The sequence below is a fragment of the Dama dama genome, chromosome 28 (genome assembly GCF_033118175.1).
Source record: "Dama dama isolate Ldn47 chromosome 28, ASM3311817v1, whole genome shotgun sequence".
Classification (NCBI taxonomy): Eukaryota; Metazoa; Chordata; class Mammalia; order Artiodactyla; family Cervidae; genus Dama; species Dama dama.
In genome coordinates, this window is record NC_083708.1 from 58,263,998 (window position 1) to 58,276,419 (window position 12,422).

The 12,422-nt window shown below is 49.3% G+C and overlaps 1 protein-coding gene across 1 annotated transcript in view; it reads left to right on the forward strand.

Annotated features, from left to right (window-relative positions):
- The first annotated feature begins 1,653 nt into the window (after positions 1–1,653).
- The window catches only part of RRAGD (Ras related GTP binding D), a 32,700-nt gene continuing 21,931 nt past the window's right edge, over positions 1,654–12,422 (forward strand). Inside the window, exon 1 of the mRNA XM_061131579.1 lies at positions 1,654–1,957. Coding sequence (XP_060987562.1) covers positions 1,816–1,957 — 142 coding nt within the window. The 5' untranslated portion in view covers positions 1,654–1,815. The remainder of the gene's footprint in view (positions 1,958–12,422) is intronic.

A 12,422-nucleotide genomic window follows, 5' to 3' on the forward strand; every position in this document is an offset into this window, starting at 1 on the left:
TCTGTCCACATCCTAGGAAATTGTCCCTTTTAATTCAAAAAGCCATTTCAATTAAAACATTTGCCTGTGCCATCTGTTTTTCTCCTGGGAAGGACTTTGACGGATACAGCCATACATGTTACACTGCCTCCTCCTGGAAAATCCCAGGGCCTTTCCCAATTAGAAGCAGCCACCCCCTAGAAGGTGTAGCCGCATCCACCTACAGTTACTGCCAAATCCAGGACAGGAGTCTTGAGTTGCTAGACTGGGATTTCCTCCAGGGCAGCAACGCTGTGCTGAGCCTCCACGGAGGCCCCCGCCCTCCCCGCTGAGCTCAGGTCCCTAGGATGGAGCAGGTTCTCCATCCGAAGTCCCCGCAGGGGCCGCGCCCTGGGGCCCGCAGAGCCTCCGCCTCCGCGCTCTTCCTCCGGCTCTCCCCAGGCCACCTGCTGAGCTGCTGGCACCTGTGGGATCTGGGTCACCCTGCTGGCCAGCTGGTGTCCTTCTCGTTGGGCTTGACAGAAGGAAGTTCATCCACGTGATTTTCTGCAGTATCCAGAAGGGGCGGGTACAGTTTGTCCTGCGGTGAAACGCTTGCGGAGGAATGCAGGTTTTAGTCTCACCCCCACACTGCCTCCATTCCTATGCGAGAATTGTCTCCCCTCGCCACTTAACCCCTTCTCTCTTCCCCCTCAAAAAAAACCCTTGGAACATTTTATTTGGGGATTTGGGATTACACCCTATGCAACAATAAGACAGGAGGAGGTGGCTATGAATAGCCTCTTAGTGTATCATACACCTGAGACCTTCCCCCAAACGCTGCAGAGGAATTATTCAGGCCAGTCAGCCACGAGGCATGATATTTTTACAGAAATGTTTATAGCTGGGTAGGCCTGCTTGGTTGACTACAGCAGGTACGTTTTCTCAGCGGGAAGCAGTTTGAACCGCAAATGCGCACTAAAAGGCAATTGCCATGGAGACAGCGCCGCCTCTGCGGTGCATTTCTCCCGAGTTTTCTTCTCGGGGCGCTTCAGCATCCGCGGGGTGTTCCAGGCACGCGGCTCTGAGAGGTGTCTCGGGCGCAGCAGCGTTGGGCGGGGGCAGCCCGCTTGGGACCGGAACCCTCGCCCCGGAGTGAAGCCTGGAGAAGGCCGCCCAAGGTGGGGTGTGTGCGCCGAGGTGGGCGGGGAGAGGCCCCCCGGCTGTGCCGGCCGCCGGCTCCCCCGCCTGTGCGTGGGCCACGTGCAGGAGGGGCGCCTGGGGGCCCCGGGCGCGCAGCCGCGGTGGGTGCCTGCGCCGGGGCCCGGGGCCCCGAGCACCCGGCGCGTGTGCGCGCGCTGCTGGGCGGCGGAGGGCCCCGCGCCGCCCTGCTCCCGCTGAGTGTGTGCGCGCGGCCTCGGCCCAGCGCCCCAGCGATCGGTGCCCGCACCCGGGAAAGCGCGCTCGCGCCCGTGCGGGGTGTGTGTGGGAGAGTGTGTGTGTGTGTGAGTGTGTGACTGTGTGTCAGGTGACTTGGGTCACGCAGCCTCTCTCTCCCTCCTCGGGGGAGGAACCGCCGCGCTCCGGCTGACTCCTCCGCCGGCGGGCGGGAGAGCGGGCGGGGCGGGGCGAGGCGGGGCGGGGCAGGGGGCTCCGGGCGCGCTGGGAGCCGCGGGACCCAGACCTGGACGCCGGCCGCCGCGGGGGGACGCGCGGCCCCGCCTCCGCCCGCGGACCTCGGGACGGAGCCTCAATTTAGAAATAGGTTGCGAGCCGCAGGCCAGGAGCTTTGGCCGACCCCCCCCCCCCCCCCACCAGGGACCTCCGTCGTTCCCGGGACGGCCGGCCGTGGGCGCGATGAGCCAGGTGCTGGGGAAGCCGCAGCCGGAGGAGGAGGACGACGACGACGAGGAGGAGGATGAGCTGGTGGGGCTAGCGGACTACGGAGACGGGCCCGACTCCTCGGACGCCGAGCCGGACAGCGGGGCGGAGGAGGGAGGTGAGCGTCGGGTCCACGGCTCGGCCCCTCGCCCGGAGGACCTCGGCCGGCACCCCCGCCGGGCCGGGCGCGCGGGCCGCGGACTTGGAGGGGATCCAGGAGAGCGGAGTTTCGGGGTTGGGGTCGGGAGGGGCGCCGGAGGAGCTGTCGCGAGCTGCAAAATGGGGAAGCCCCGGTGCAGGCAGCGGCGGGGGGACCGGGATCGGTGGAGAGGTCAAAGAGGAGGCGTTTTGACTGGAGGAACGCGCGCTCTCGGGCAGTTCGGAGCTTTCCGTAGGGTCTGGGGGTTGGGGAGGGGAGGGACCGCCCGGCGCGCCCGGGACCTCTCCCTGAAAGCTGCTGTCGAAGCAAGGGTCAGATGTCATGGCTAAAAAAGGCAGCCGGCGGCAGCCTGACTGGCAGGTCGTCGGCAGCTGCGGGTGTCAGTCTTGCCCGGTGTCGCCGCGGGAGGGGTCCAGGGGCCGGCGTGGCGGCCCCGGTGGAGCGGCTGGGGATGCGCCCGGGTGATAAGGGAGTCGCCGAGTGGCCGCGGGTATCCGGAGATCCAGGCAAATACGGCTGTTAGGACACCTTATCTCTGCCAGGTGTCACCACCTGGACATGGCAGCGCCTGCCCTGGAGTGAGCGCGGGGCGGGGGAATACAGGGCCACTTAGAAGCAAACTCTTGTTTCCTTTTCGAAAAGCGGGATTTAGCAATTGGCCAGCCTGTGGGGGCTTCCTGCATTTAATTCCTAAAGCTTAAGGAAGTTGAGAGCCTTTTAGGATTCCGGAAAGATTCATCTTTTTTGTTTCCCTCCAAAGCGAGGAAAAAGTCCTTTATTGTAAGGTCATTTGGAAAGGTCAGTAGAATAAAGCTGGTAAACACAACATCTAGGTGAAATTGTCAGCTTCCTAAAGAAAGCACTTAGAATGTTTACTTTAAAGAAATTGTAGGAGGGATTAAACAGTACTTTCTTGACTTGATTTTGAAGAACCTTTATTGAAAATTCATTGAACTTATTTTAAATTCTCCATACAAACAAAGCCTTTCTCTGGCGGGTGGGAAGGCAGTTTTCAGTATTTTACTTAGAGTAGGTGCTACTTTCAATGAATCAGAAAGGGAAGAAAGTTCAGTCTTGAGCCTGATAGATGAGAAAGGAGCTTTCCAAGCCACCCTTTTCAGGGTGCCAGCCCCTAGAGAGGTTTTGTGCTAATTCTTCAGTTGCTTAAACTCTTGTGCGCACCTGTGCACTTCTGTCTTCTGCATTTCCCATAACTGGGTGCACAGTCTAGCAGGTGGCCACATTTTTGTAGATAAAGGCTTTCCACGCTTTTGTTGGAGTCTCTAGGGCTACTTTTGGTAATTAAATTGTTCAGTCGCTTCATTATTATTCAAATTGCATTTGTCAGCTCCTCCCCTAGATTCTTTGGAGGCTCTGGAGAGATTCGGAATGGGAATGTATTTGCAAGGTATTTGAAAGGGTAGACACACAATAGGGTGCAATTGTGATCCTCTGAAAAAAAGGAAAAGAAATGAGACTATATTAGGGAAGAAAAACCCTGTAATTTGATATTGTCCTGGGGGCCAGAGACAGGGATCCGGGAAATGCTTGAGGCCTGTTTGTTTTTCCTGCAGTTCTTTAAAGGGGCACTTTGCATTTTTGGTTTGGGGACTGGAAGTGAATTTAACACTTTAGCTGAGGGGAAGGGATTTCCTGAGCAAAGGGCTACCCCAGAGCCAGACGTAGGATGCGCCCCACTGCTCCTAACCCAAGGCAAACCCACCTGTAACTGGTGCTTCTGTATCAGAATCTTCCCTTGTGAGGTCTTGGGATCAAACTGGAATCTCGCTCTAAAAGCCCCGAGTATATCTGTGCGGTGAGAGGAGCACACATTCCTGAATGAAGCCTGGCCTCTCTCCACCTGATTCTGCTGTGGCTGTGGTTTGTTCTCTGACGCTTTCCTCCATTATCTTGGGCTCCTGTTCTTTCCAAGTGTTGCTGGCTTGATTTGGGAGTTTAGGCCTGAATGCAGAATCTCTGTCAGAACATTCGCTTTTTCAGTCAGCAGTTCTAGCAAGGACTGTCCCTGACAACTGTCGTGCCAGCTGATACGGTCCCTGGGCGCCGGGGTGGGGGTGGAGGCGGGGAGTCCTGACCTCTGCTCCTGTGGTCTTCCTTTCTTGAGGCATCAAGGTGCCACCAGATGGTCATTCTGATTTCTAGTGAGCCCTGGGCCCTGTGTTGCCTTATAACCCTGTGTTATTTGGGGTAAATTTTACATTTACAAACTCAAGTAGTGGAAAGTGGGGGTTGGAGAGGAGGACTTATTTTCTCTGAGAAAAGATGAATATGGTGCACTTTGAACCATGAGCAAAGCATTTCTCTAATGAATTCCAAATCTTCCTAATGGACTTGGTTTGGTGCCTGAGCTTCACAGTGACATGGGGCTTTTTCCATGAGGTTCAGAGCTCTGCCCTGATGTGTGGGATGCAGGTCTGACCAGCATTGCTATGCAAAAGAATGTGATTGAAGGTGGGTCGTGTGATTTTCATTTGCCCGTGGTCTTACAAGGAATCCCCCATCTTATTTTTAAACCGAGTTGCCTGGTACATTTTACTACATTATGCTAAGTTTAAAAATGTTAGTGCAGCTAAGGTGAGCCTTAAACTAAGCTACTTTGGCTTACACTCCACATTTTATTCATGAATAGCAGGAGTGTTCTTAGGTGTAGCCTGGTGGGCTACAGTCCATGGAGTCACAAAGAGTCGGATGCGACTGAGCGACTTCACTTTATTTACTTTCTTTCTTTCTTAGGTACTTTAGTTCTGTTAAGGATGGATTTGGCCACTTCTGAACCCCGCCCCCCGCCCTTTCAGGGTCGCTAATTAGAGATAAGATGAGTCTCACCTTCAACTCCCAGGCTCCAGATAAAACTCCGGAGAGAGGAAGCAATAATTGAACCATTAAAAACAGTTGCACCAAAAATAATGGTTATTTTATTTTTTAATTTATTTTTAGACACATGGACTTTAAGTCTTAAGTAAATTACAGTGCTTTAAAAACTATAATAATAAGGAAAGCAATTAAATGGTCATACTTAATCCGAAAGTGAAATTGTTCTTTCCCAAAGTCTCTCCCAATTTTTAAGGAAGATTTGGCTAAGCTGACTGCTCACCCGCAGTGCAGCGAAGTGTGGTATTGTTTGCATAGCAGCCTGTGTGCCCTCTCAGGGTCTGAGGAAGTGACAGTTTAGGTGGTTACAGGAGACACAAAAATCCAGAGTCAGCAGGTGATACTTCCCTGATGGGCATAAAAGCAGTGAATCTGGCAGTTCTACTAATCATTAGTCAGCTTTTTTTTCCTTAAAATAATATTTAAAATTATTAGTGAGTTGTTTCTGCTCATTGTTTCTTGAGAGTAAGTAGAATTGTTCTTCTGATCCTCAATCCATGGCTCAGAGATGCCAGGGGACTGTTTTGCAGCCACAAGGCTAGAACTGAGGAGATTTAGGAGAGGGTCGGGTTCATGGAAATAGTAGTCCCTTCTCTTGTCTGTAACTACTTGGGTTGAATACAGCCCTGGCTATAGCTAATCTCTTCTGGTTCTGAAAATACAGAGATATATAAGTGTTAGAAGAGATGGAAGCCTCGAATAATTGAAAATGATGTGACCAAGGTCACAGCTTAGGCCCACAGCTTATTCAAATACACATAGTTAGAGAGCATATTTTTATATCAGATGTTTGTGAACATGTCTCAGTGATTCCTGGTGTCATAGAACCTTGGTCCTCTACTTTTCCCAGAAATCTCTCCCATTTTAATATTAAAACAGATATGGGGTAGTCTAATGGGGAAAAGATGCAGTAACAGCGAGTTCTGGAGTTCTGGATAAGGGATGTGTCTCAGAGTTCACTCAGCTTTATTCAGTCTCACGGCTCCCATCCCATAATTTCACTTCCTCAGTCACTTCTACTTTCTCATTTTTCTTTCTTCTTCTCTACCTCTTTTATTCATGTATTCCTTACCTTTTTTTTTTTTTCTTTAAAGGCAACTCTTGGGACTTCCTGACAGTCCAGAAGTTAAGACTCCATGCTCCCAACGCTGGGGATGTGGGTTTGATCCCTGGTTGGGAACTAAGATTCGACATGCCACAGGTGCTACAAAAAAAAATTTTTTTTTTTTTTTTTAAGAAATTTTTAAAAATTTAAAAAGACAGCTTTTCAATTCTCAAAGAAGGCTTTAAGGCTCTCCTGTGACAGTGGCTTTCCCTGGTTCTGCTGTGACATGCAAGACAAACAGGGTTTTTCACTTCTGGCCTAAAGCGCCCAGATTGCGGGTGGACTTTCTCCTCCTGAGGACCTCTGGGGAAGACTCCAGCTCTGTTCCTCCATGTGTGACATAAACTTGATCGCTCTCAGAGTGATAGTTTGGGGGGAAAAAGAAAAACTCACAAGAATACTTTTCCTTTCTTGCAGAAGCATGGGTAGGTCAGAACGCAGTAGAGATATTTTGTTTGTTTTTCTATTTTGGCTATGTCACATGGCTTTCGGTATCTTAGCTCCCCCTCCAGGGATTGAACCTGGGCCACGGCAGTAAAAGCAGAGTCCTAACCACTGAAGTGCCAGGCAGGGCATTCCCAGAAGTGTTATTGAATACATATGTAAAGGAAGTATTCGTATATGGAATCATGTTTTTTAGTTTCCTGCCAGTGTGATGTGAGAGGATTTGAGAAAGATTTGATCTTCACATATAAATAAAAGTCACCTTCAAAACCTTTTCTTCCTTTGAAAATATGTATTCTGATTGCATTTAGTTTTCCTTACGAAGTCGTCAGTTAATCAGAGAATAAATCTTCATCATCTTTTGCATATTTTCTTATTAACAATACTATTTGTATATTTAATTCCTACTTGGGTTGGAATTTCTTACTGGACTTCTGGGTCTTGAATGTGTAAATAGTTCCATTGACCAGAAATATAAAGGACTACAGATAATGATGCAAATAGAAACGATCCCGAGGCCTCTTCCTAAAACCATAAGTGTGTATCAGTAGACCCTTAAGCCCTTGTGGACCCCACAGAATACTAATAGCAAAGACATCCTGACTTCCTCAAGGGTGAGTGAGCCTCTCACTGGTCACATTCCACAAAAGACCCTCGCGTTACCGAGGCTTGGGCTGGGGGAGAAAGAAAAAAAGACCAGCGGGTGTGTGTGTGTGTACACTCTGACAGAAACTGATAGAGGAGATGAGGCTCGTGGGCTCTGATACATGTGTGGGCATTACACAGCTAGCAAGCGGGCAAGCCTGGATTTGAACCCCAGTCTGGCACTAACGGGCTTCCGTGATGTCTCAGGAGTAAAGACTCTGCCTGCAATGCAGGAGACCCAGGTTCCATCTCTGGGTCGGGAAGATGCCCTGGAGAAGGAATGACAACCCACTCCAGTATTCTTTCCGGAGAATCCCAGGCACAGAGGAGCCTGGTCGGCTACAGTCCATGGGGTCACAAGGAGTCAGACAAGACTGAGCGACTCACTCCACTCCACTGTGGCATTAACACAGTACTTTTTCAACCATTCCATTTGCTACCGCATTATCCTAAACCTTTCGTTAAATCTTTGCTTTATTTTCCAGTTTTGGGTCTGTTCAAAGGTGTCACCTCTTGGAGAACTTTCCTTAATAATAATAGCTCTTAGTTGTCAGGTCCATCAGAATTTAGGAAATGCGTTTCAGACAATGCCTTGTCCTCCCCAGGAAGTCAGGGTCAACCCTGTCAGAACCTCAGTTCCCATTTTCCTGACTTCTGGTCCCTTCTTTGTTGTGAACATTCCCAGCCCACAGGATCAGCCTGATGTGGCCCCATGCAGCCCAGCCCCCGAGCCCCTGATCCATCTTTCTCCCTTCCGTAGGTTTTGACAGGGCTCTGCCACTTCAGGATTAAGTCATTAGCCTGAAGGTGTTAGAGGCTGACAGGGGCCGGTTAGATAACTCCTTATAATGCTACCCCTTGGGTGACTGAGTTTCCCTGGCATCCCCAGTAGTCTAGTTACGAAGCTCCGTCTGCTGTTTGTGAAATCGGATATCACGACCCAGTGGAAGATAGGTAGGTATGTTCAGTGCCCTTGACCACAGTGGATAAGCTTTACTTGGGCATAAAGCTCACCTCCTTGATACCTAAGTGCTGGGCTGGACCAAAGTCAGATGTGGAGTTTCTTCTTAAAGTTTCAGTTCACATTCTGCTCACTTTCTTTTCTTTTTAAAAAAATATCTTTGGCTGCACTGCACAGCATGTAAGATCTTAGTTCTGCAACAAGACCCCAGTGGACGCATGGAGTCTTAAGTACTGGACCACCAGAGAAATCCCATCAATCCCTTTCATTTCATCGTCCCAACCAGTGAATGTCTATTGAGTGTTTATTACGGTAAACACTGAGGGCTTAGTTTTCACGTCTGACAAAGGATGAATGTTATCAACTTGAGGATTAGAGATGACACTGTGCTTTGTAGGTGGTCTGTAAATGGTAACCCTTGGTGATAAGAGGTTGGAACAGGTTGGTTTGAGCCGTTTCACTGTGAACAAGCCTCAAACCTCTCCAATGTGCTCTCACCCTCAGTCAACAAGATCAGGGGCAAAATGGACCAATAAAGCATAGACCATCTCAGCAACCTGCATTACCACTTCAAACCTTCTTACACCGTCATAGTTGTATTGCCTTCTGAGGCCCCAGTCTGTTCCTCATCTGAGCCATAGGCCAATAGACACCCTGGACTCAACGGCTTCAGATCCCTGTTCAGCCTCGTTGCCTTTACAGCTTGATGAGTGGGCCCTTGTTCACTTGATCTTCCAGATTGGGGACCTGGGATTTCTTTCTCCCTTGTCCCCTGTGTTCAGAGGATCGCTGAGTATTATTGAGTGAATTTAAGCTTCTCATGGATCCATTCCTTCTGCCCATTTCCAAATTCGTCTCATTTGTGTTTCTAGAACAACCTCCTTCTTATTGTCAGGGAGGAAAAACTCTTAGGTTCTGAATTGGAGTCCTGCAAATTAAACTGACGAAAGATACGAACAAGAGAAAAATAGGTTTAGTTAAGTACTGATGCATGTGAGTTCACAAAAATTCAACTCAAGGAGGCAGTTAGAATTTGGGACTTACATACCATCTTAAGAGAGGAGGAGGAGGGGCAGAGGGACACTTCTGAGAGAAATAAATGACTTCAAAGGGGACGGGGAAAGGGGTTTGGTGACATTCTCTGGGTGTAGCCGACTGCTTTTTGTCTCAGTCTCCAAACAAAGAAGGTGAGAGTTGCTCCTGGGGAGGAGATTTTTGACAACTGAGTTCTTTGGGGGAGGATCTGCTTTGCGCAGAAAAAGGATTTCAAGAACTCCAGTGCCTTTAGCTCAAAACAATCTTTTTTTCAAGCCATAGTGGCTTATTCTAGAATTCTTCGCAGTCCCCACGCTGACCCCCTTAAGTGGGGTGAGTCTCTGGAATGCACTTCCTGATCATGTTGTGTGTGTGTCTTTGTGGCTCACTTGTGTCCGATTCTGCGACTACATGGACTGTAGTCCTCCAGGCTCCTCTGTCCATGGGATTCTCCAGACGAGGATACTGGAGTGGGTTGCCATTTCCTTCTCCGGGGGCTCTTCCCAACCCAAGGATCAGAACCCGGGTCTCCTACATTACAGGCACACTCGTTACTGAGTCGCCAGGGAAGCCCCTGATCCTGTGAGTCTGTCTTTTAAAATCCTTAGTGATTTCCTCATCACTGTGAGAGTAAAATCCAAAGTTCCCTGCATTTCATTCGCGACTTAGCCTGTTAACCTCTCAACTAATTTATTTAATGGTATTTATTGGGCTCACACCACGTGCTACCAGGTTTTTTGCCTATGTATATGTAAGACAGACAATAAACAAAAAACAAGACAAACATATAAAGTAGATAATTTTGTATAGTGAAGTCCTATGAAGAAGACACAGGGATATCAGGAAGCGATGGGACCTGTTGAGGCCAGAGGAGGTGAAATTGCCCCTGGGCTGGGTGGGAGGAGGAGCCCGGGGAGGCCTGGGGAAAGCGGAGCGAGTGGAGGCCCGAAGATGAGGAAGCCGAAGGCCGGTGTGCCTGCCGGACGGGGGAACCGGTAGGGAGGATGAACCGGGCGTGGGATGAGAGGGCAGCCCACCCAGGGCCTTTTAGGGAAAGAAGGCATTCGGATTTTATTCTGAGTTCTATGGGAGGCCTCTGGAGAGTGGACAGGCGTTTCTTGTCTTTAGACTATGTTCCTTAAGCTCCAGGAAGGCCAGGTTTCTTCCTGCCATGACCTCTCCCTCATACATCTCTTTTACGCCTCCTCGCCTGGAAGACCCAGATGTGATTTCTCCAGGGAGCCTTCTTGCTGAACCCATAACACCTAGATAGCAGTGCCTTGTAAAGCTGACAGTTTTTCTTGTCTGTTTTCCTCTCTAATCACTAAGAAATGAAGCTTTTCTTTGTGTCTGCAGCCCCGGCTCAGCCCTGTCGAACTTGGCAGACGTTCCGGGAACCTTTATGAAACGGGAACAAACTGCCCTCTTGTAAATTTCACCTCACTCGGGCAACTTCCTGCAAACCCCCACCGGCACTTTTAAAGAGCCCTTTCTGGGGTCCCAGCTCTAGTCCCAGATTTTTTCTGTAGTTCCTTTCTGATTTTCCTTAAAATACATAAGGAAATACATAATGGCACTCTCATCGTTGTGTTCAAAGCAGCTCTTCTTCATCCTCTTTAACGGATCACTTTCCTCAGGTGATTCTTATCAAACTTGAGCAAGTGAGTGAAGCTCGGGGAAATGTGATGAGGGGTGGAGGGCAGCCCTGTGCAGGAGACCCACGGGTGTTTCCTTTTCTGATGGGACCTCCTGACTACCCATCCCAGAGTAGAAAGAGATCCTCTGAGGCCCCTTAGGGTTTCAGAAGCAGGGATGTTTGAGAGAGTGGGGGAGGATTAGAAGGAAGATTTTTTGCCAGCAGGCTTTTCTTTTTTTGGCTGAGCCATGCAGCATGTAGGATCTTAGTTCCCTGAGCAGGGATCAAACTCGTTCCCCCTACGGTGAAAATGTGGAGTCTTTTAACTACTGGACCACCAGGGTAGTCTCGTCAGCAGGCTTTTCTGATGTAAGAAACCTCCCCTGATCAACAGCAGTGGCATACACAACTTTCTGACCGTGGGTCCACAATAAAAAAAATGCACTTATATTGTGAAATAGCACCCACCTACGTATAAGTAAATGTAAGAGTTTCCCCAGCAGCACTTACTCTGGTCATGCGTAACACACTGTTATTTTCTAGTCGTCTTTTGTCTTCGTTGCACTTTTAGTTGAATGCCAGCTGATTGGTGGCTAAGGCCCTGGACGAGGGCGCTAGTACATGCCAGTCCTGTGACCTTGGGCCGGTTCATTGCCCCAGGTTCCTCAGGGGTAGAACAGACTTGTTCTTCCTCATTGGGTGGGTAAAGTTTGTAGGCATGTCTAGCGAGGTCCCTGGCACGCAGTGTGTTACGGTACTTGCCAGTCAAATAGGGGCTTCCAGGGTGGCTCAGTGGGAAAGCGTCCACCTGCCAACGCCAGAGACGTGGGTTCCGTCCCTGGGTCGGGAAGATGCCCTGCGGTGTGTGTGCTGAGTCGTGTCCAGCTCTTTGCGACCCCAGGGACGGTGGCCCGCCAGGCTCCTCTGTCCATGGCATTTTCCAGGCAAGAATACTTGGACTGGGTTGCCATTTCCTCATCAGGGGGATCTTCCCGACCCAGGGACTGAACCCGAGTCTCCTACATTGGCAGGTGGATTCTTTACCACTAGCGCCACCCGGGAAGCCTGTGGTGGCGCTAGTGGTAAATTATTAAATTATTCCAAAATTTAAAATCAATACTTATTTTAAATTAATAGGTTTCAATAAAATTTGTCTTCCATTGCTTATTGCATGTTACTATATTTGAGTGTATTTTCTTTCAGGAGTGTATCCTTGAGTAATTCTTTCAAAGAGATTAAGTAGGCAGTACTTTCAGAGTCCTTCGATGTCTGAAAACGTCTTTTTATTTTCTTTGGCTGTACCATGAGCCTTGCAGGATCTTAATTCCCAAATCAGGGATCAAACCCTGGGCCTCCCAGCAGTGGAAACTTGCAGTCTTCATACTGGACTGCCAGGGAATTCCTGGAAAACATCTTTGTTGCACTCCTACATTTTCGACATAGTATGACTGGGTATATAAATCTGGGGTGAAAGATATTTTCCTTCAGTCCTTGATGTATGATACTCTCCTCTTCATTCATGTTGTTAAAAAGTCTGATGTCTTTATGGTTCCTTTGTAGGTAATAGTTTTCCTCTTTTCATAGTTTTAAGGACTTTATTATTATCCTTGATGTTTTGAAGTTTTACTCTGTTCTTCGTGTGGTGATGGTTTTGTTTAAATTTCTCCTTTTTACTTTGTGGGCATGTTCATTTTAATTGGAAAAG